Raw genomic sequence first — 25,024 nt, 5'->3', positions numbered from 1 at the left:
TCACGTGCAATTACTTCATTTCTGTTGCAGTATTCTGGTTTTCAGGGTGTCATATAAACCTAGGGACAGTTACTAGTCCAAAGAACACGCCACTTAAGTATAAAATAAGAGGTGAATACAGTGGAGAGATGGGACAATGCATGGTATTGATAAAAGAACCGCGTCATCACAGCTGAGTAATTACAATGCACCCAGTGTCCAAACATTACTGTTCTGTTAGATATCAGGATGATGGTTGTTTTGCAGAGTTTTATGGAGTGATACTCCCCGAGGATGAGGAAAACTGAAACTTGTTGAAAAATTGGGCAAATAGACAGTTGAGATTTGTGTTATTGATAGAAAAGGGTCAAGAGCTATGATTCTGAATTGCATTATTAAATGAGTGAGAAGGAAAGTGGAAGGACTTTAAAAGCGGACCTAAGTAGTTTTGCTGTTTTACACTTCCTTGTGTTTGCTAGATGAAAATAAAATAAGTTCTTTTCCCGTGCTGCAGAAATTTGCCATTATGGCAACACCACTGTTAAGTTCTTTCCATTTTCACTTCAGTGTTCAGAAAGCAGTACTGAATGGATGCATTTGTACTGGTAAGGAGTTCAGAAGTAAGCTGCTTATTTAATAATACCCCAAATGAGAGGCAGAACATGCAGTTCCCAAAACTGCTTGTTGATTGAAGAGGAGAAGGGAGAAAGACAGGCAATATACAATGCTGGGTCGCGGAACAAAGATGCAATGTGAAAAAGGTGTAGTAGCCTCTGACAATCATTAAATCTGCAAAAGAAACCTGGTACACTGGGTGTTAATTACAGTAATTCAAGATGTCTCTGGGAATACAGTGGCTTCTTTTTCATCTGGCCTGTACAATTAACGACTCAAGTTTTCTGTTACGAATCCTTAAATTGTTCTGCTGTCTTATGAACAAAGGGAAATGCCTAGGAGACAGTACTAGAGTTTACTTTTCCAAACTTCTTCTGTGTCCTAGAGATTTTCTGCCTTTTCTGTGTGTTCTCCAAAGAGCTGTGGCAGAAGTTTGCTAAAGACCCTATATTTACATTATACCCTATATTTGATTTATACAGTGATTAGTTTTGAGTAAGGGTCTGAATTAACTGATGAGTCATGGGCAACAGTATCTATTTCATATTCATTGAAACGCAAAGCCCTAACATTTAGTGACTTGATCTGCAAATATTTACCCTTATTTTAGTGCTTATAATTGCAAGTCACACGTGGAATTATTGATTGCTCACAGTGATGAGGACAATGCTTAGTGGCACGAAGGCTGCAGAATAATTCTTCTGCTTCTGTTCCTATCGCATTTACACAGTGTATGTGCGAGTAAGCTGCACTAAAAGTATGTTCTATGTATTTTTCTATGTTTCTGTGTATTATTCTATGTTCTATGCATTTTTTTCCTCATGTGCTTGTCTTTTCCTGAGGATCCCCTTGTGTTCCTGCTGTAGTTCCTGTACTGACATCCAGCAGAAAGCAGTGTGTTGTCCCAGCGCCCAGTCTTCCTCCCTCCACATGACTCTCAAGCACAGATCTGTGAGCTATTTGCTGAACTAGCCTCTCAAACATTAGCTCCTGGTGGTGTACATTTAAATCTTTTAATGGCCTCAATGCAGACGAGGCATGGGAAATTTTTAGCAAGATCAAACTGTATAGCATAGGTAAAATTGCCAAGGAACTGCAGCTTGTCTTCTATAGAAATTTTTCCTTGATTTTATGAGGTTATCATGCCAGAAAGGCTAACATTCAGGTTATGAACTTTCTTATGTGCAGAGACATTGGAGAGTTTTGTTCGAGTCTTTTCCATCTGAAATTCAGCCTAACCATTTTGGATTGCGACCAATTTAAAAGCTGGTTTGCTTTCCTAAACTAGTGCTAACCTTGCTTGAAAGCATGCTTGATTAGCAATAGTATCTCAAGAAATGGAGCTCACACTGGCAAGCTGAAGTTTTTCCAGACATCCATGAATCTTACTTTTCCCTGTCTCCTTTGGGATATGGTGTTGCAGAGTAATAGTTACTTGAGTTTCCAGAGAATGGGGGCTGCCAATGGATTTTTGAATGGGGGCCACCTTATGGATTTTACTCTCAATCCAGAGTTTATATCATTGCCTTTGTATGGGGGATGCACTGCACCTCCCAAGGGCAGGTGTGGTGCCTCTGCAGGACACTGCTTTGAATTTGTTCCTTCACCTCATGTCAGTTGGGAAATTACTCATAGAATACTCTTCTACTAGGAGTAATAAATGATAACTATGGGTTGAAACTGGGCAAAATACAGATCATGCCACTATACTGCCACAGCATCCATTGTAGAAGTGTGCTTAGTTCTTAGCTTAAAAGAATGTTTAAAGTCATTTTAAAGTATTTTTTTCCGGCATTTATGACCCCTCTAAATGACCACAGATTTGAAATGGAATGCTCTTTGGGTATCAGCATCTCACACAGAAATATGAATGGAAGGGAAAGTAGGTTTTGCACTTCTCGTCTTCCTTGAATAAGACACAACCTTTCCCTACATATTAGAGCATGCGCTCTTACAGGGTAGACAAGAAAAACATATTCAGAATTCAAAATTCAGCTGATGGAAGCAAATATTGTCAAAAGAAAGAAAAAAAGAGATATTTTCCTTCTATTTTCCTTTTATTAATTAAATGACCATTTTGTTTATCCATTTCATTTATAAAAGCATCTGATCATATTCCCATTCAAACATCATTCTGCCATTGGATCTCTGGTTGCTTTCTGAATCATTTGTCTAGCCCCAGAATCCCAAAGCATTGGCACAGAATGTTTAGTCTCTATTTTCGGTCCTTGCTTAAGCAGTTATTTTAAAAACCATTTCTGTAAGTGGAATTAGTATCTTGGTCTTTCTTGAAGCCATAACTTGAAGGCTGTGAAATCTTTAATGCTGTGAAAAAATGCATTGAAAAATGTCATGTAATTCTACCTCAGCAAAATAAAGGGTAAAGTCATGAATATTTGAAAATCGTAAACAAGAACAATCTGGATAATTATTTAGGATCCCTAATAGCTGTCATTAGTAGTAATGATGATGAAATTTACAAGTAAAAACAAAAGAATATGAGGAAAAACTCTCTACTCATGAGAGCTTAAACTGTTGAAGAGAGTTTTGTGGGGAATTGTAGGAACTACATAATGGGAAGCAATTAAAATTCTTCTAAGCAAAGCATTCAGTAATACGAAACAATTTTATGTTGGGTGAACAGAGAGTGAGCAGGTTACCTACTGTATTAACTCTAATTTTTATGATCTTCATTTGAGGGAGAAAGAAATGAAATAGAATAAGGCACTCAAAATAGGTTTTTGTTGTTTTTTTTTTTTTTTTTTTTTTTCCAGCACAAATTGAAGTGATACCATGCAAAATTTGTGGAGATAAGTCCTCTGGAATACACTATGGAGTCATCACATGTGAAGGCTGCAAGGTATGAGATTTTAATACAGCACAGTCATCAGCATCTGCATTAGCCTGGGGCATATGTGTGCAAAATAATACGCTGTGACACTCTTTCAAGCAAGGGGTGCTTTGGGCTGTAAAGCCTGCTGCTGATATAGATGTGTTTCATGTCTAATTTTACTAGTTGCTTTCCTTTTTCATCAAATAGTCTTTAGAATTGCCTTCTTGTTTGAAACATGAATTAATCACATTTGAGGCAGCATAAGTGCTGATACAGAGACTGGCAAATATAATATATATTTATATATTTTTATCTATATTTTTTATATATTTATTTATATATTTATATATATATAATATTATATATATTATATGTCACACATGTTCTACCTTAAATTATCTTCAGAGCTTGATTTGTCCTCTTGTTTCCTATACAATTGATACAGCATTAAAAGTTGGCGCAGTATCTCAGTTCCGCATCTTTAAAGAGGTGTCTATTTGGTTGTATTTTATCCCCTGTGTATTTTCCACAAGCTAAACTCAAATCTCTAAAGGAAAAAATGCTTCACATTATGAGTAGTATAAAAAGATCCTTCCTTCTTTTAAGCTCTAGCATAGGAGAACTGCTGTGAATTAGAGATATAAACATCCTCCACCCTGTATCTTCATGTTAGTCCATCCATGGATCAATCAAATCAGTTCCAGTCAGACCCTAAACCAGGTGAAGGAAGGCTTCAGTTTGCAATTTTAAAAGGCTCTGTTGTTAGCATATCTCAAGAATTATTTCATTGCTCATGGAAATCCATATTTTTATACTGCACATGTCAGTATTTCAGCTTTGAGTTTAACTGGGAAGTTTGAAAGGTAACATGGGTGCACCTCTAATTTCTTCTATATGCAAAGACACGTTTAAGAGAAGATGCATCTTTGGAGAGTGACATGTGAAGTCTGTATTTCCTCAATGCTTTATAAAATTTTAAAACATCTGAAAACTCTTAAAATTTGAATACACCCATCCCTGAAATAGAGATTTGAAAGAGAGGTTTAAAGCTAATGCATTGAGAAGCAATAAATTGTCAAAGATCATATCGTCCTTTCTGCAATGCTAAGAATTGCAAATGAAACATCTCTCATTTTGACATGTTTCTGGACTGGAAATAAGCATTTTTTATGATAATCACACAAAACAGGATTAGACTAATTGATCTGATACTTCAAAATTGGCACCAAAACAACAGGAGAAAAATGCTTTAAGCAGAAAAGTAGCTTCTTGTTGCTGTAGCCAGCCTACACAGAGCAGTCAGGGGTAGAACCTCCCGTAGATGTGATTAGTGTTAATGCCGGCCCTTGTGTGTGCCTGGAGAGGAGACGATACCTCTCAGCTCTGTATGTAGATTGCTTATTGAGATAAAGAGCTCCTCTTCCACTTACAGCAATTTTAACCCTATTGTTTTTGTGCCAGCTTTGCAGTATCAGATCAATTAGTGTGATCTTGTTTTGTGAGCTTGTTGTGAAAAAAAAAAAAAAAAGATGTCAATTTTCACATCAGGTTCAATGGGAGGTGTTTCAGTTTGTCAAAGGTCTCTCTTTAGGTACACCTTGTCTTGAGCAGCCTAACTCAGCTCCTTATTGTCCAACAATTAAATAACTATTTGCTAATAATGGCTCATTTCTTGCTCCTTTTACCAGAACACTTTAGAAATCTTAATTAATTAAGAGGAAGAGCACACATGGAAGAAAGGGTACAGAAACGCACACCCAGGTCAGGACCCGCCATCTAACAATGGAAAATCCTTTTGTTCAGCATCTCTGCTCTAGTGATGCTGCTGCAGATGCGGGTGACAAGTGCTGAAGGGACATCACAAACACCACTGATGCTGTGGGCTGGATGCGAAGGGCAAGGTGCTGGGCTCCTTGACCAAAACGGTGCTTCTGCCACAGTCCACATTGGAAGGGTGACACGTGAAGGTTTCCGTCCTGCGTGTCATGTTGGCACCTGGATGATGACGATGGACAAAGAGAACTGCTCAAGATGCAGACAGAATTCTTGTCAGTGTTGGGAATATTGGGAGAGATGTCTTGCTCCTCAGTAATGAATTGCCTCAATCTTGCCCATAGGGAATTATTCTCTGTAAATATAGCCATTATTATTTAAAGATCCCCTAAACATCATGTAAAGTATGCTCAACACCTTGTAATAAAACATTCAGTTCTTATAGCAGAGTAAAAGAGTATAAAATTCTCCTTGGAAAAATAAAATTACCTATTGTAAGTTAACAGATTAATAGATTTTTTTTTTTCTAACAGGGACAAAGAATAAACAGGTAAACTCCTGTGAGATTCAATCAATATTAATGAGGGAAAATAACTCTTTAGTATAAGACATAGTCAATGCTAGAGTGTTATTTAGATTTTTCTAACTTAATTTAGCTTGTTTCTTCTCTCAAATCCTTATTCACCGAGGAGCTGCTGAAATCTAAACTTGGAAATCCTACTTACATATAAAGCAAGATCGACTGTAAAGTTCAGCAAATAGATGTTAAATTTTCTACAATTAGTATCCTTTTAGCCTTAAATTAAACTCCCTCTACAACTGCAGGGGAGTTTTGGTCAAGAACAATCAGATAAATCACCATCAGATTTTCCTAACAGTTCCCCTAAAGAATATCCCTATTTCCCAGAGTGCATATAATGCAACTTAAATTAATTCTTAGCTATATTATAGTCATTGATAAACCCGACATAGAGAGGATGCAGTGAATCTCTTTGTTCTTGACCTCATGCACTAGCAACGTCAGTGTCTTTAGCCCTCTCCATCACTCTTGACGCCCATGCTATCATCATGCAGTTCACTAGCACTTGAGCAACCCTTCACCTTTTGAAGGTGAATTGAGCCTTGTTACAGTGTAGCCTGCTCCTTTCCCCACTGTCATTCCCCACAGACACACAGCCTTTGCAACTTCCATGTCTTATTATTAACACCTCTCACAAGAAAACACATTTTACCTACTAGATTCTAAATATGTAAAACAAATAATGCTATATTCTGTGGGCATAGAAAATGTCATTACTTTCTCATGCTAGGGTTTAAAGGTGTTACTTTCTCCTTTGCATGTGAGCTTTACCTGATACAGTCATTAATCCCCAGCGCTTTTGTGCATGCTTGAATTTGAATTACTTTTCACTCCTAAAGTGTCTCTTTAGATAAGATCAACATTTGACAGGTTAAACTAAGCAGCAGTCTTCGTCTTTCAACACTAGTAAAAATGCTTGTTTTTATTTGCATTGGTTTTGCCAGTCTCTTTCCTTAAAGAAAGTAAAAAGTGAGAATGATTACTTTTGTTATCTGTTTGCAAATGTGTTTGTTCTCTGTTAGGAGAAATCATTAGAGGGTACATGGTAGTTCATATAGGAGTGTATTTTGTAACTATTTCTTGCCTTTTAACAAAGTAATAATTATATTCCTTACAGGATAATACACAAATCTTCTAGCTAGTAGAGGATGTTCTTTAGTTTCGTCATTCAAGGCAAAACTAGAGCATCTGAAAAGCTGGGACATGAATGAAAATGCATTTTTACTGGAGCCATTTACACGGCTCTGTGTGTGTGCGCATATCTGCGCGTGGTAACTCTTCTCTCCGTTCTCTCTCCCGGTCCCTAGGGATTCTTTCGGCGGAGTCAGCAGAACAACGCCTCTTACTCCTGCCCAAGGCAGAGAAACTGTTTAATTGACAGAACCAACAGAAACCGATGCCAACACTGCCGTTTGCAGAAGTGTCTTGCCCTCGGAATGTCTCGAGATGGTACGGATCAGATCCCTGCTTCGCGCTTCAATCCTTTGAAACTCCTCGCTGCTGCCTTGCTGGACGTCCCTGCAGACTTCTGCAAGGAGAGCAAGGAGAGGGACCCTTATGCATGCTGCAAGGCAGAGGCTTACTGTTCAGTGAAGAAAAGGAGTGTGTTTTTATGGTAGGGGTGGGGAGAACTGCAAAACGGAGGGCAGTGTGAGCCTGGGTTAGAAAGAGTCAGGAGTGAAACATGTTTTTCTGATTAAAAGCACAACAGGGTCACTCCTGGAGAGACAGATTCATACTGCAGTTTAGACCAACTCTCATATTAATGACATTAAATATTGATGTATGAATGTGTCCTTTTCCTCAAAATCTCCAAAGGTCTGTGAGATCATATTAGGGTTTTTGTTTGTTTTATTCAAAGCATTTGGCTGAACAATTTGCATTATAGGGGAGACTTTTTTTAACCAACGTTTTGCGCTGCCCCTGTGTAGGTCTATAAAATTGAAAATGAGATCTATACCATATGAAACTTTGGAGGAGGCTCCATGGTGTAAAGAAAGGTGGGACCCGTTGGTCATGGGACAGCTCAGACCCATTTTCAGCAGGCTACAAACATGAGCCAGCAGGGCACCATGGCAATGCCATGCAAAGCTGGAGCAAAGCTGCCTATGTCATACCTGCCCCAAGCACCACTGCTAAGGCAGGTGGCTTCCAGATCACAGCAAAGTTTTAAATTCTCACCAAATAGCAGGCCAAAATGTCATTCTTTTGGAGGCAGGTTATATTAATTTGGATTTCCTTTTAGTGACATTCTGTCTTAGTATACACAAAATGTTTCATTGTAAATTAATGTTCATTGAGGGATAAGTTACATAAAACATATGAATATTTTTTCATTAGATGCTTCACAGTTCATAAACCTTTCTGAGAATTTGACTTCCAATAGGTCTTTCCAGCTCAGTATTTCCCATATTTCTTTCATTTTTTTTGTAAACCTATGCTAAGTCTCTTTGGTTTGGGAGGCTTTTGCAGTCTAGGTCCTATTGTGCAGCATAGGCCCCTGCTCCTGCCCAAAGGAGATTAAAGTAGTAAAATTTCAGTAATTCATCAGCATGATGTGCTTTCTCCCTAGAAGTTATATCTCCCAAAGACTTGAGGTATCACTGGGATGTTTTTATGTGACTGACAGTGCTGTCTTCCCAACCTGTAATTCAGGGACTGCTGCCTGCACACAAAGAATGATTCTTATGACAACATCTCCTTTTTCTCTCATCGTTTATGTAAGGTGCTGGTACTTAACCGTATTGAGGACTCTTGCATGTTTAAGATGGCCTTTGTGGATTTTTTTTTAACAGAGAAGTTGAACAGGAATTTTACCTCTCAGCCATATAACAGCTTCATTTTTATCATGTGGAGGCAGGATGCTAATTGACAGCAGCTGGAGAATCCAATTAGTGAATATATGATGAGAATAAACAGTGGGTGTTTATTTTTATTACTGAGGCCCTAAAATTAAAGAAAATATTCAGTTGAATTTTTCAAAATAAAGTCATTGTGTAATGTCCATAGGAGTGTGAAATGAATTGAGGACAGACTCCAGAGGCAGCCTGTACGTTTGCATAAGGTAACTCACAGCCTGTGTGAAGGGAGCTGTAAGTTGTGATCGATACAAGAAAACAGAGTTGTTAGAATGAAGCACTGCAACAAAACGAAGGGCATCCGTTCTCCCTTATGATTTTATACTCCCTTTTGATACTCCGTCTAGTATATAAAAATGACTATTCCTGTTCTTTTTGTAACTATATTTCATAGAGAAACTCCTGTTATCCGTGTTCTGATAAACTCTTCTAGATACTGGAGGATCTAACTTGTTCTAAAGCATGATAAGCTATCTCTCCTTTGAGATCTCAAGGCCTAGTCCAATAGAAAGACAGAATTTAAAGACACACTGGGAGAAAAAATAATAATTTCATGTGACCCACTATATATTTAGGCTGTAGATTCACTCCCAAGAATTCTGTGGCAGTTAAACCTATTGTTTTTGAAAATTTCACTGCTGATGTAATGAACCATTTTTGGAGGGAAGGGTTTGCAATCTTGACATTTTCTGCCCTCTCTCATAAGAGGAACGCACGGATTTTGTGCTCAGAAATTATGTAAATTGATTGTGTAAATCTCCGAGTCTTGCCTCTGTGGATGACATTCATTTGTGTTGTTTACCTTCACATCTTCACATCTCTTATTTTCCTACATGTTCTCACTCTAACCTGTAACATTAAAAAAATAAAAAAAGTGCGAAGATAACACCCCATTGAATGGATGCGATAATACAGCTCTAGGGCCTGTTTTCATCCAGAGTACTAATCCAATTAGTGAACAGTTTAAGAGTTTGTGGAAAGTTGATAAATCACATAGGATATGAATCTAAAGACTGCACATTTCGTATAGCTCCGGGTTGTTGTTTGGTGACACAGAGAGAACAGAAAAGATGCAGGGACTTTTTAGCACTCATCATAAGTTGCAAGTTACTTGACTGGGGCCCCTCCTGATAGAAAGGAGTTGTTGTCACCTTGTAAATCCAAGCACTCAATACCTTTCCTTTTGTTAGATACCTGTGTGTAAACTATGCATCCTCTCTTCCATAGAAAAAGATACATTTCTGCAGCAAAAGCAGTATTAAAAGTAAATATCAGAAGAGCGGTGAGAGCATGGGGAATTAATAGAGGTTAAAAAGAGAGAGAGAATAATGCTTTGCATTGTGTTTTGCCTTTCAGCTGTGAAATTTGGAAGAATGTCCAAAAAGCAGAGGGATAGCCTGTATGCTGAAGTGCAGAAGCACCAGCAGCGCTTGCAGGAGCAGCGTCAGCAGCAGAGCAGCGAGGCTGAAGCCCTGGCCAGGGTCTACAGCAACAGCATCAGCAATGGCTTGAGCAACCTGAATAACGAGACCGGCGGCACTTACTCCAACGGGCACGTCATCGACCTGCCAAAGTCTGAGGGTTATTACAATGTGGATTCTGCTCAGCCTTCCCCGGATCAATCCGGGTTAGACATGACTGGAATCAAACAGATAAAGCAGGAACCTATCTATGACCTCACTTCTGTACCAAACTTGTTTACCTATAGCTCTTTCAACAATGGGCAATTAGCTCCGGGGATATCCATGACTGAAATAGGTAAGGCCTTTTCCTATTCCTCTGATGTTCAATTTGCAGCTCGTAATGGGTATATATAAATTAGGTTACTTGATCATCTTTATTACAATATTATACAGGCATTCTATATGCCACTGTGCACTAATTAAATATGCACATAGATATGTACGTTTAACCAACACACAGAGGCACAAAAGAAAAGCAGTGTGGCACTAATTAGTATAGTATAGAGGTAATTCACAGGCCAGGCTAGCTTTTCTTGTGATTTTTTTGTTAATCAAAATCTGCAAATTATTCAATTTCTTAAGCCCAGCACTTCATGTGTTGTTTATGAAATAGGAGTACCAAAGCAGGTGATGAATCAATCAGAACCAAGTGATAATTAGCAGTGGGGAGCTTGTTTCAAATGAGTTCATTATTAGGACAGATAAATGATCTCTTCAACCAGCCTCTCCTATTCTTATCAACACCTAGAACTCCCCTGGCAGCTCATTCTGGTCTATTTATTGTGGAAAGCACCAACCTCCCTAACTCTGTGCATGAGAGTACTTTCGGAGTAAGTTTTCTGATCTCATGAGAGGCACAAAAAAGGTGGAGGTGAACACAGTTATGTAGCCCTGCTCAAAGGCTAGAATGCCTTGGAGAACCATCTCAGGCATCTGTGGTGTGATTTCTTCCTTGAAAAGCAGGAAAGAAACCTCTCTGTGAGATGTGAGAGCTTGAAAGGCCAGTTAGAGATCATTCTCTAGGGAAGATTTTTTGCTCAGCTAATGGCTCTAGCACTACTGCTCCAACCTAACTGGAAGTGGTGCTTTCTGTTGTGAAGAAGAAACATCAAAGAAGGCTGGCATCCTAATTAGGTACTTCCCACCTCAGCAAGTGATGAATGCTGAGTCAGTTGTGGTTAGAAATATAATTAAAGGGTAATACTTCTCTAATTCAGTTTAATTAAAAAAAAAAAAAAGAACAAGAAGTTAAGAAAAAAAATGTTGCTCAATAGCACACATAACAAATGAATTAACGTCATGTTGCAGACAGATTCTGGCTTGGTCATGCGGCCCTGTTTACGCAAAAAAAAAGAAGAGGTCAGTAAGCGTAAATGCATGTATGCATTTGGACAATCTGAGGACCCTGGCAGGAGGTGACAGTTTAGACAGTCTGTGAATTTGGATTTATGCACAGTTATGGGAAAATTTGACCTAGGCTCCTAAATTGCTAAGATTCTACCCAGATTCTCTTCTATGTCATTTATGATGCCTGCAACAGAAAGGTAAGGATATTAGTGAGAGATAAGGTAGCATAACAGATCAACCGATATAACTGAAAAACATGGATGAGAAGTGCCATAAAATATTGGGATCAGTGCACAGTTAATGTTATTTTCAGTGTTTAAAAACAAACAGCCTCTTAATGCTGCACTGGATTGCAGGATCTTTTTTAAAACTGCAGTCTCCAAGTCAAAACAGGAAAACTCAAAAGCACTTGCATGCATTGATTTCTTATAGCAATGTGCTTAAATTTAACTGTAGCATTGCATCCTACTCAGTCCAGTGAGATTTAGGAATACATTCAACTCATGTTAAGTAGAAGTCATCTGCCTAAACTGTTAGGTGAAACATGGGATGGAAAAACTGTACTGCATCAGTCCTTGTGCACAGATAAAAATTTCTTTATACTGTCTCACCTAGTAATGAACTGAGCCCTGGTTTTAGATATTCCAACTCATGTTAGATCTTCTTCTCATTGGAGACTTTCTAGTAGATCTTATGGTGGTGGACATCTCCAGGCATTGCTCTTCCCTAATATTTATATTCTTCAGTTTCATTTTTTTTTGTTTTGATTTTGATCTTAATATGAACACATGCTTGAAATTCCTTCCACCTTTGAGCTACTAAGAGTTGCTGTTAGCCTTTCGAAGACATGATGATTTCTCCACAGGCAGGCCAAATCAAAGCAGTCTTCATGGCTTCTGCTTTATTTGCCAATCAATATCCAATTAGCTGTTTACTCTTACAGCATTGTTACCTTGCTTGTTTCTCACTTACAGTTTTCCTGCATAGGGTTAACTTTATTAAGATATCTCAAGCTGCACTTTTCCAGGTTTGAATCTCATTATCTCTTTCATACTCACTTTTCTAATCTTTTTGGTCCTGTTACATTATGCCTCAGTCTTCACTAATATTTGTGACTTCTCTCAATTTAGAATCATCTGTTCATTTATTTAATATGCTGTGAATCATCTCTTCCACATTATTAATGAAAACGTTAAATGCTTGTAAAGCAAGTCCTAACAAAGGTCCCTGCTGCACCTGACTAAACAACTTGCTGCAGTTGCATAAATTACTTTAGTATTTACTTTTTGCTTGCTATCCAACAGTAAGATTCTCCCCAAAATCCCAAGATTTTATTTCTCTGTCCATTATAGATCCAGTATTTTCTGACATAGTCTGTCAAATAATTTACACAGCATTTGTGTTCTTTTCTGCACAAGTTAATTTTCTCATTCCCCCTAAAAAGTAATTGAATTGGTCAGGCATGCATACGTAGGTCATTTTTTAAGTTATATTATTTTAATTTCAATGAAAAAACGAATTCTTCAAAATAGCGTTTCTTCAAAATAGTATTTTCTTCTTCAAAATCTGCATTAGACTTTGTGGTGGAAGTTAAACTGCTCCTCTTAGGAATTCAAAAAACTTTAAAACTTTCACACAGTAGATGTTTCAATGTGTGTTATTAGAACAGCACAGAGGGCAAAATACAGCTTTTCCTGACTTGTGTGCTTACCATCATAATGGTAATAACATACCGAGCAATAAGGGTAGGTATTGACAATTTTAAGTTACATAGAGAACCCTTCAGTGTGTTTAGAGCTGGTGCATTCTTGCTCGTGGGCAAGTGCAGCTGATGACGAGCCGGATGGAGGAGCATGATAAAGTAAGAGGCAGCATCTCCCATGCACAGGAGCAAGTTTCTCACTTAATTCTCATGGTGCCAGAGCGTGGCCTGGTCTCTCCTCACTGGGAAGGCAGAAGATCCCTGTTGTCTCTCTGGCAGCTCGGGCTGTGGGGTAGCTGCCCTTCCTTTTGCTGGGGAGTTTTGCTGCTTCTGCGCTCGCTTTCCTGCTCGCAGGGAGAGCTGCAGAGGTCAGCCAGCACGCGGCAGCGCTGCAGGTAAAGGGATTTCTGCTTCCTGACCCCCGCAGAAGGACACCAGCACTTGCTCCCCAGCGTGGTTTTAAATTAGCAGGTATTAAAGGCTTATTTTTAGAAATTTGTCAAATTAAAAGGCCATCTCCTTTCAATATATGTGCATAATATTTGCCGTCAATGAGCTATGCATCCTATTTCTCCCATGAGATGTGTGGCTCGGATTCTGATCCAACTGAAAGGTTTCCCTGGCTTGATTGCAGCTGAGATACCAGTTCATGATTTTGTAAAGATGATAAAAAAAATATTAGTGGATGCTGTTGTGGAGGAAACAGTCTGATTCAGGGAGAACTATGTTAGCATTATTTGAAGCAAGAGGCACCCAAAGGCTTGAAGTGCTTAAAAGTTTTTACCCAAACTGAAAATTAGATGGAAAAATTGCCATCCTTGGGCTTCATCCCACCTATCCCCAGCCTCTTCTGACCCTGCATGGCTGCTCCCTCGGGCAGCTCCATGGTGAGGAGACTGGGGAAGAAATCATGTGTCCTGCTCACCAAATCCCTGTGAAACACAGCCCTCCTGACTCTGTCTTTGCCTGGAAAATGACAGAGAGGCAAAACCTGCAAAATGTTTTAAAGATTGGCTTAGGATGGGTATGCCAAAGAAAAGCCCCGCTGGAAAACTGCAAATAACCTCCTGTGCACCCGTAATCTTTAATTTAGCTGGGTTCATACATCCATCTCGGGTCCTTCTGTGAACAGCTTATGTGCCGCGAAGATATTTGCTCTTTTTTCCTCACTGCACTAATGTTCAAGACGGAGCTCAGCACAGAGATCATTCAGTGTCTCCGCCGTGGGGAGGTCCTACTGTGGAAACACTCTCTGCTCTTTTGCTGAGGATGTATTTGAAAGCAGCCTCACACCTTCCGCCTTTTAGCAGAAATTCACGTTAACTTCAGAAGAATGCTCCTCTTTACCTGTCCCATTCAGGGATATCCTCAGCACCCTGCTCCGTGCATGCAACAAGCCCAGCCAGACACAGGCCTCCTGGGAAGGAAGCTGTGCCATGCTGGCATGCCTTGCAAAATCAATTCTCAAAGTACATATTTACATATATACACTTTTTGTTTCTTGAACTCAGTTCTTCCTCTCTATGCTTTGTTCTCAATGCCAAATCCAGTTTTAATAGACAGCTTACGCTGGTCATTCAGATGCTATGTGAAGGGGAATTGCAGAAACTAGATGACTCAGATTGCACTGAACCGCTCTAAATTAAAATCCAGACCTCAGGTGACAGTAAGACCTGCTATGTTCATGTTCTCTTTTTCCTGCAAATTCTTTCCAGTGCTGTGGCACACCACACAATACAGCAGAACTGAGAGCTCCATGACATAAGTCCTGCATTAATCATGTTTCCTTGCCTCTTTTCCTTTTTTTTTTCTGAGACGTGTTTTATTATCCCTCCTGCAAAGGTGAGAGTCAAATTTTGCGGTTCAGGTGTGTGCACCTAGGAAAAAAGCCCTATAGTTGTATTTTAGTGGAGCAATGTTGCCATCTGGTGAGCACTTAAAAATGTGCAGCATGTGTATTCATGTGTAGACACCCTTAGGATATATTTCTTAACATCATTACCTATTTAGAGGTAACAATCAGCATATATTAATATTTCAGTTCTGTGCTCTTATCAGTTCATCTGACATAACTTAGGCCCATTCTCCTGGTATTTTTTAACTAATTAATTAATTCTTTCCCCTTTTCATACACTCAAGAAAAGAGCAGAGAGTGACAAGATTTAAAACCAATTTGACAGCTTTCTTCAGTCAGAAAATATTTCAACTTCATCAAAAACGGGCATACAAGTATAGGATGAAATTAAATCATTGTGATACTGAAGCATCCTAGCTGAATTAATGTCAAAGTGAACTTTTTTTTTTTTTTAATAAGTGTAGACTTCAATTTCTTCATCACTTATTTAGAAATAAATGCTATCTTTACCCCCAAAAATTGCCATATAATTTGGCAGTAATGCTGTAAAAATTTTTTTTTTTGAAATTTTGTAAAATGTTATAGTTTTATCTTTTTCTCCCTTCCAAACTAATAATCCTTCTATGTTTGTAAATTTATATATTTACAAATGAAAATTTACAGATCAAAACCATCCTAATTGCTAATTTACATAATGGCTTTACTGAGTTTATGTTGAGGGCCCAATAGTTTAAAAGATCAAAATATTCATAAATAACTGATTATGTTGTTGTACTAAGTGCATATTTTAGCACTTGCTGACTTAAGGAGACTCAAGAAGGGCATGGTCTGTCTTCTAACTCTTGGTGCAGACACAGAAAATAAAGAATGTGTTCTGGAAGGTTCTATATTTAAGCACCAGATTTTTCACCTTGTGATTTTCAAACCACTGAGCACCCACTGACTCCCACAAACTGCAGTGGGCTTTGGATCAGACTCATGTTGATTCTGGCAGTCCTCCTTGAGTAGACTTAACACAAATTACAGCAGTTCAATAAGCAGGATACAATGTGCCTTTTTAACTAAACCTAGTTCAAGTGTGGGCAATCCAGCAATTAATCTAAAACTATTTGAAATTGCAGAAGATAGATAGACTAAAATTATAGTTTAGCCTTGGTTTTCCTGCAAATTCTAAAGCTTTTTGGATATTTCTGAAAGGGATTCAACTTCTCTTTCAATTAAGTCAATTTTTATGTCAAATGCAGGCTGACTAATAAAGTCACAATAATGTTACCAGTGACAACCGTTGGCAGAGTTCCTAATTGGAATTTGATCAGGCTACAGACTATGCACTATAGACATTGCTAAAAATGGCATTTAAAATATCGCGTTTTATGTTTATTGCAGGATTAAGTGTTGCAAGTAAGAATACAATTGGAGAGCTACTTACAGTCAGGAAAGGTTTGATTACTTTTGGTGTATGATGCGTGTTTTGGGGAACAGAAATTTGCCACTGAAAATGTGTTTTCTGCAGCACCCAAGACTACGAGATCCTATCCAAGTTGTGGTTATGAATATTTGAATAAAACAAGCAGCTGGATTATATATTTAAATTAGTAAAATCATTGACATTCTTTATCTGAAATTTGGGACGTATCCGAATAGGGGACATTTCTGTGTTCTTTTGGACTGTTCCTTTTTTCAGCCTGTTTTACAAATGAATTAAAAAGGGAAGCCAGTATTAAAAACAAAAAAATCCATAGCTTACATTTCTAACGCATGATAATATGTACACTTCTAATCCCTTAAAGCAAGTATCTAACATTCCTCCTTTTTCTCAAAATATATGACTATGTCCTTACATAACCGAACTTGACAGAATATGTTCGTTCTATTGGGAAGCCAGAAAGCAGATAGAAAGCAACCATTTGTAGCAATCAAAATATGTAAAGTACCATAGCACATATCCCATATATTACCATATATCATGATAATCTTCTCAAGAACAGCACAGTGCTATGAATATTGTCATCTTATAAATCACACAAGCAGATCAAAGTGAAGTGAGCGGTGTAGTGAGAGCCAAGGTGCTCCTGCAGTGGCAATCCTGGGAACAACCTGAATAACCCCCTGTTTTTCTGTCAGTGCTCCTCGTCCTGAGTGCTTTTGTATGTTGTTTCTGGGTCATCAATATCAACAACTTACAAACTCATCTTGTGCTTTTCGAGAATTTAATCTGGGGTTCGTATTGCCTTTCTCTGTCACCCAATACCACAGTGTCTGGCCTTTCTTTAACACTGACACACGAGGAAACCTCCAAAAGCATGATTTTGCCGTTGTTCCTTCTCTGAATACACACAACATTTTCGGCTTTCCGGGACCTTAGTTCACTTTTGCACACCCTGTGCTTTTCCATTTAGTTTGGAAAATCTCACTGCACAGCTCATGCATCTCACTACTTTCCATTCTACAGCAGAGAATAATGTAATTCCATGTATTATGCAGTTTGTGATGCTGTTAAGAGCTCTATGGGTAGGGATGTCTTTCTTTAGATGGCCCATTCATTTTTGATACTTTATTTCAAAGAACAGCAATCATTCTTTAGTACAAGAGTGGAAAGATATGAGGAAAAAGTTGGAGTGAAACACACAAGAGGGAGGGGAAACAGTGCATATATTTAGTGGGAAAAATTATTGCAATGAGACATACGGGGCTGAAATTTAGACAAGAAATGCTGAAGCTGAACATCAGAAAACAGTTTTTAAAGTAAGTGCAGCAGTCTTGCAGGGATGAAAGCAGCATATAAATTGGAATAGTTAAAGCCAGATATTAAAGCACAGAGCACTGTCTTGCATTCCTTTTTGACTGCATGGATATCTTTTCTCTTGATCAGTGAAATCACTGAGGTTGCTAATGATAACCAAATTGTTTCACTCTCTGACTCAGTACTCTGGCACCACTTTGATCTGACTTAGTCACTGCACTGTGAGAAAATAGAAGTATTTTAGAATATTTTCTCATAGCTTTAAGAAACATCTTTATTCATAGATTGCATGAAATCTTTATTAAAAGAGTAAATGTAATCTTGTGACAGTAAGAGAAATGCTAGATGTATGTCTAACCTCTCCAGTATAAGAAACCTCAAAGGTTTCACATGTGGGATGCCTAATACTACTCTTACCTTCTAAATTTTGTGACAGAGCAAATCTTTCAGCTCAGTTTTAAAACCTGAAATATTCTAATTGTCCCATTAATTTTTTATTGGTCTCATAGTGAGCAATGTCCAAACAATGTTTGTTTAATCATAATAAACAAAGTGACGGTCTTGTTTTGGAACAGGCTGAATTTTAATATAAAAACCTCTTTGTGTAAGCTATGTTGGAAGAAGTTAGAAAGCAGTTTATCTCAACAAATTTGTGATAATTATATGGTGTCTGTAGAGTCTATATCCCATAATTTCTAGCTATTGCCTTGGTTTGTGCTTTTGCTGCCAGCTAAATGATTTCTAATTAGTACGAAATATACCTTTTTTACTAAACTGGCTGAGACCCAGGAAAACTATTATTAAGTGGAGACCTTTAAGCATTCATAAAGATCCACTAGGATTTAACAGCGTTCTGCATAGAACTGGGTCCATCCTCTGGGCTCCTTTGTATTAGGGCATTATTCAATTGTATATTTTCCTGTTGAAAGGCAAATGAAACACTGATTTATTTGAAGGGAGAGAGGGGAAATACAAAATTCACACTCAGAACTGCCTGAATGTGCAATCTGTTCCTGATGCTAAGCACTCAATAACTTCAGCCCAAGAGAGGATTATTCCTGTGCTAAACTCAAACACTTCTAGACTCATGTCAGTATTTGAATGTTTCATATTGTCTACCTAGACTGCCTATCAAATAGTGTTACAAATTTATTAAATAAAAGGGATTTTGAAACTCACTGCTGTATCTGTAACGGTTCTTGAAGGGGATTATTATTATTATTATTATTACATTGAAAATGTAAGGACGAATGAAAAATGAGATGTGCTTTTTGCAACCAATTTTTAGGACAAATGCTCCCACTTTTTGCCAGCCGCTTTAAGATTTTTCAGCTAGTTCATTTTAAAAAATGTGGAGACCCATTCTTCATGTTGGACAGAAAACACAGGCCATACTTCTGCTTTATTCCCTATGTTACTGCCTACACTGCTGCCTAAAAAATTCTTGATATAATCTGTGTAAGGAAACCACTTTGCTAAACTTCTTTGTTTTGCAGTCACAATACTATTGAATTAGAGTTCAGAGGAGTGGAAATGGGATTGTTAGCCTGGCATTATTTTGGGTATTACAATGTGTAGAGTTTTTGTAGTTTTTAGTATGGATAGGCGTGCTTACAGCAGCCAGCCAAAGCTGTAGTGTTATTGCAGCATTAATTCAAAGTGGATCCCTGCGAGAGCTCAACTTAGGATATAAGCTGAAATTAGCTCTTAGCTACTCAACTGGATCCTAAGGGTAAGTGGTAAATTAAAAATTCATTATTCATTTTAATTGAGGATGATTATCAGTGTTTTAGGAGGCACACTTCAAAGTTCTTCAGCTCCCAGTGCAAAAGATGGGAATACTGAGAAAAACTAGAGCCTCTCATGAGAGCAGAGAGACAAATGAAAGAACTCAGGACCTTGTAGCAAACTGCCGCTGCAGAAGTCTGTGGATAGTTTTCACTTAGCAGGCCAAATTCACAGCTGCTGAAAGCTGTGCTCGTTCATGGAGTTGTTGCGCCCATTGCCAGCAGCTCTGGACCTGACCCCAAGCTTGAGCTTCCCTCAATGCGGCAGCTTGAGATCTCTGAGTATTAACATTAAAAGTGGAGGACTGACTCATCAGCTGACGATAGACCCCTGCAGGTCTGTGCTAGGATGATTTGTATTATCTAGGTTGCAATGTTCATCTTTCCATATATACTCTGGACTCAAGCAGCTCCTAACCACCAGCGCAATGCACACTTGAGCTATAGTAACCGTTGGAGAGTGCCTTTTGTGAGGTATCTACTGAAGCCTAAAATAAGAAATTTCAATAGGAAAAAAAAAAAAACTGAATAGCTGAAATTGGAAATAGAAAAGGTCACTTGCCGTTCTAGAAGTTGCGAGATGCAGTCCCAGATTTCTGCCACAGAGATATGACCCATCCACTATTGCTCCTGCAGCATATGCTTTTGGCCTGTTTTGCTGGTAAAATTGGGACTCCCCAGTCTCTCTGTCAGGGACTTCTTTCCCTAGCAGTTTTTAAACTATTTTCTGACTTCACATTAGAAGGGAAGCAGAGGTCTCAGAGATCTGATTTCTCATTTTCTGAAAAGAGGCTGCTCAGCAGATGAAGGAGACAAACATCCTTAGGGATCTGGCGGTGGTCGGTGTTTCCGCGAGCCAAGATGGCCTGCCCAAGCCACAAGGAACCACAGGAATCAAGGCTGATGAACTTCTTCCACTAATTGTGGTATTGCTTGTTTAACCATGTGCCGGCCTCATCAGATCACAGAATGGTTGAGGTTAGAAGGGACCTCTAGAGATCTAGTTCAACCCTCCTGCAGGTGGGGTTGCAGGTTGTCTAGCTCCCAACACCTAGAGCCCAGGGTGCACAGGGTCGCCTCAAGCTGGATTCCCCTTTTCCTCCAACCAATAGGTTAAGCAGGTTCCAGACTAAATTTGAAAGCCAGGCATCTCACCAAACCAGCACCACTTTCCCCTGCTCCCACTCGTCTTCCTCCTACTCCTCATCCGGTCTCCAGACTCTATCATAGAGTCTTCCAACTGTCAGTGTAACACTGATCATAAAATTTCCCTTCCTTCAGGAAACACGCAGCTGATCTTAACATTGGGAAAAAAAAAGCTTATTAACAGATAATCTTTTAGCTTCCCCATTTACAATTTCCAGCTTATTCTGTTAGGTCCGGTATCCGAATTGACAGGGAGAGAGAGACAACCACCATAGATATATTGTCTTTTATTAATAGAAGAAAGATAATAAGTATTACCAGCTAGCTGGGGTCCGGGCTTTCCCACGCAGGGGTCACACCACGGACCCCGACCACTTCGAGCGTCCCTCTTTTATACCGTTCTTACCCAAGAGTGTTCCCCCTCCCGTTTTCCTGTTTTGCATTCTTGTTAATGTTATCTATTTTGCTGAATTAAAACATCTGGATAAGCAGCCCCCCTATCATCCTGATTGAGGGCAGGGCACCCTAACCCCGCCACCTATCAAGGGTCCAGACCTTGCCATGAGCAGGGCATCCTGACCCTGCCATCTATCAAGGGTTCTGCCCCTGCCATGAGCAAGACATCCGGACTCTGCCAGTTATCATGGGTCCTTGTGCTCTAAGACTCAGCTTATTCTACATTAGCTATTTAACCCCTACCTTCCCTGCTAATGCACCCTACATTCCCCCCTTTTTCTTTTGCTAATATCAGAGAATCCTTTCTCGATCTTTCTGAGTTTGTCGCATGAACATTATGTGCATAGAATTAACTCGATTTTTAGCTTTTTCCATTACCCCCATTACACATTTCCACATTATACAGATACACAGTAACAGTAATAACAGAATTACAAATACGCGTAATCCTTCTTTTATCAGTCCTGATATCCACCCAGGTAACCCTCCAAACAACGACTCTAGCCATCCGTCCATCAGTCCTTCTTCCCGTGTTATCTTCTGAGTGTGTTCCTTGAGCCAGCGCAATTGTTGTTGAATCGATTGGCTATGGTCCGACAGGTTAAAACAACATAGTCCTTCAAACTCCTCACATCCCTGTCCATGGGCGAGGAGCAAGAAGTCTATAGCCGCTCTGTCCTGTAGTAGTGCGTGTTGCAGGCTGTTCTGATCAATCAGGAGTTGTTCCAATACCTCGGTTGTCGCATTTGCTTGCTTCTCACTCCAACAGGCTAACTTCGAAAGCTCCCTTAATGCATTTCCTGCTGCAGCTCCTGGCACAAAGATAGCTAAGGCGACCCGCGCGGTTACAGATATTAATTGTACATTATCATCACATTCCGGTGTTAAACCAAGGGAACGCTTTTGCCTTCTTTGTTCCTGCTTCATAGTTAACAACTTAGCTTTAGACGGGGCTATCATTGCCAGTTGCCCTAAATAACACGGTCCCCCATAGGCATTCTTAGGTATTCCCTGCCATGCTCTATCCCCACAAATTAGAAACACTCCATCTGGCAAGGCCTTAGCGGTATCATTATTCCATAGTAAATCTGTCCTATTATGTACCTGTCCTGATGGATCCCCCCCATATGCTCCTAAGGGTAATCCCGCAGGGTACCGTTCTTGTAACCCATCGACTGTCCCATTTATCCCACAGAATGTCCCGTTTGCATATATGGGACTGCTACCACCTGGGCTGTTTCTCGCTTAGTGGGAAAGGCCTCCACCCACCCTGAAAAGGTGTCTACTAATACCAACAGATATCTATATCCGTATTTACCTGGTTTTATTTCTGTAAAGTCTACTTCCCAATGCTTTCCAGGCTCACCACCCCTTTCCCTTATACCTTCATGTACCTTCCTGACCCTCGATGGTTTCATTTCCTGACATGCTTGACACCCCTCTATTATCCCTCTTAATATTTTCCTCTGATCTTGGAATCTCAACCCGAACTTTTCTATTAACAGTCCCATTTTTCTTTCCCCCAAGTGTGTGGTACTGTGTAACTGTTGCACCATCTTCTGTCCCAACCGCTTAGGAATTAACATTCTTCCTCCTGTATCGTAATGTCCTTCTCCTGCACTTTGCTTTTCTGCGACCTTTTGAATCCACTCCCTCTCCTCTGGGGTGTATTCATCCTCTCCAATTTCCTCTTCTTCTCTTAAAGTGTTGTGAGTCAGGGCTAGTACCCTTTGTATTTGTCCTTCTAACGCAGCTCGCCGGGCTGCACTATCTGCAGCTGCATTCCCTCTACTTATCGTATCGGTTTTCTTCTGATGTCCTAAGGTATGCACAATTGCCACTGCTTTTGGTTTCTGCAAAGCTGACAGCAAGTGCAAAACCTCTTCTTTGTTTCGGATTTCTTTTCCTGCGGAGGTAAGAAATCCCCTTTCTCTGTATATTGCTCCGTGTATATGCACTGTCCCATATGCGTAGCGACTATCTGTATAAATCGTCACTCGCTCTCCTTCTGCCATTTCTAGTGCCTTAGCCAAGGCTATCAGTTCCGCTCTCTGAGCCGAAGTGCCATCTGGTAAACGCTGGCTCCAAACTATTTCTCCCTTCTGATTTACCACTGCAGCTCCCGCCCTTCTTTTTCCTTGCTCGACCAAGCTACTTCCATCTGTAAACCACACTTTTCCCCCTTGCAGCGGCTCATCCTTTAAATCTTCCCGCACCGTCGCAGTTTCAGCTAACACCTCCTGACAATTATGCACAGGTGTTTCATATTCTGGGTTAGGTAGGAGAGTGGCTGGATTTAAAGTCGTTGGGGACGTATACATAATCCTTTCTGGGTTTAAAAGTAAGGCTTGGTAATGAGTCAGCCTAGCATTTGTTATCCATCTTTCAGGCGGTTGTTTGAGTAATGCCTCTACGTAATGGGGAGCTGTTACATACAGTTTTTGCCCAAACGTGAGTTTGTCTGCGTCCTTAACCATCATTGCCACGGCTGCAATGATTTTAAGGCACGAGGGCCACCCTGCGGCGACTGGGTCTAATTTCTTTGATAAGTACGCCACTACCCTTTTCCAAGGTCCTTGTTTTTGAGTTAGCACTCCCTTAGCAATTCCCGCTCTTTCGCTCACATATAAATGGAAATCCTTGGCTGGGTCCGGGAGTGCAAGTGCAGGGGCCTCTAGCAGGGCTAATCTCAGTTCCTCAAAAGATTTTCCCATAGCTTCTGTCCACTGCCAGTCCGGTTTCTCTCGACTCGCCTCATACAGAGGTTTCGCTTTCTCTGCAAATCCAGGTATCCACAAACGGCAGTATCCTACTGTCCCCAAGAATTCTCGAACCTCCCTTGGAGATCTGGGCTCCTGAATCCGAAGAACAGTCTCTTTCATGGCATCAGTTAGCCATCTCCTACCATCTCGTATCTTATATCCCAGATATGTTACTTCAGGACTACATAGCTGAGCTTTCTTAGCACTTACTCGGTATCCTAGTTTATTCAATTCTTGCAACAACTTCCTCGTACCTTCCTCGCACTCCTCTTTCGTTCTTGCTGCTAGCAGCAGATCATCCACATACTGAAGCAATTTCACACTAGGATTCTGTCTCCTGAATTCACTCAAATCTTCCTGCAGTATTTCATTAAACAAAGTTGGTGAATTTTTGAACCCTTGTGGTAATCGGGTCCAAGTTAACTGACCCTTATATCCACTCTCGGGATCTTCCCATTCAAAAGCAAACATTTCCTGGCTCTGTTTTGTCAGGGGGATGGTAAAGAAGGCATCCTTTAAGTCTAAAACTGTATACCATCCCATATCTGGTGGCATCGTACTTAACAGAGTGTATGGATTCGGGACTGTAGGATGCACATCCTCCACTCTTTTATTAACTTCTCTCAGATCTTGAACTGGCCTGAAATCTCCTCCGGGCTTCTTTACTGGCAGCAGAGGAGTATTCCAAGGAGAGTTGCATTTACGCAGAATGCCAGCTTCCAGTAACCTTTTAATGTGCTTCGCTATCCCTTGTCGAGCTTCAGGGGTCATTGGGTACTGTTTAACCCTAATCGGGTGAGCTCCTGGTTTTAATTCCACGACCAGAGGAGTTTTCCCTTTAACCTCTCCTACCCCTGAATTCTCTGCCCATACTTCTGGGAGTTCCCTCATCCATTTTTGAGTTTCTGGTCCAATTTCTTCCTTCCTCTCTTCATACAGTCTATATTCGTCCTCTAATCTAACAGTCAGGACCTGTATCGGTTGTCCTTCCCGGTCATTGATCTTTACCCCATCGTCCTCGAAATATATCCTTACCCCCAATTTAGTTAGGAGATCCCGGCCCATTAAGGGTACCGGACTCTCCGGTATATACAAGAATGAATGCGTGATTTGTCTATTAGCTAC

At 39.8% G+C, this 25,024-nt stretch overlaps 1 protein-coding gene across 1 annotated transcript in view; it reads left to right on the top strand.

The window, feature by feature from the left end:
* Window positions 1-3,354: 3,354 nt before the first annotated feature.
* Window positions 3,355-25,024, top strand: part of RORB (RAR related orphan receptor B) — a 41,470-nt gene continuing 19,800 nt past the window's right edge. Inside the window, exons 1-3 of the mRNA XM_088536439.1 lie at window positions 3,355-3,454; window positions 7,088-7,229; window positions 9,995-10,396. Coding sequence (XP_088392565.1) covers window positions 7,217-7,229; window positions 9,995-10,396 — 415 coding nt within the window. The 5' untranslated portion in view covers window positions 3,355-3,454; window positions 7,088-7,216. The remainder of the gene's footprint in view (window positions 3,455-7,087; window positions 7,230-9,994; window positions 10,397-25,024) is intronic.

This window comes from Tinamus guttatus, unplaced genomic scaffold, assembly GCF_059628265.1.
Source record: "Tinamus guttatus ecotype Peru unplaced genomic scaffold, ASM5962826v1 Tinamus_guttatus_pri_ptg000672l, whole genome shotgun sequence".
NCBI lineage: Eukaryota > Metazoa > Chordata > Aves > Tinamiformes > Tinamidae > Tinamus > Tinamus guttatus.
The sequence above is the reverse complement of the archived record's forward strand: the minus strand, read 5'-3'. Positions and strand labels throughout refer to the sequence as shown.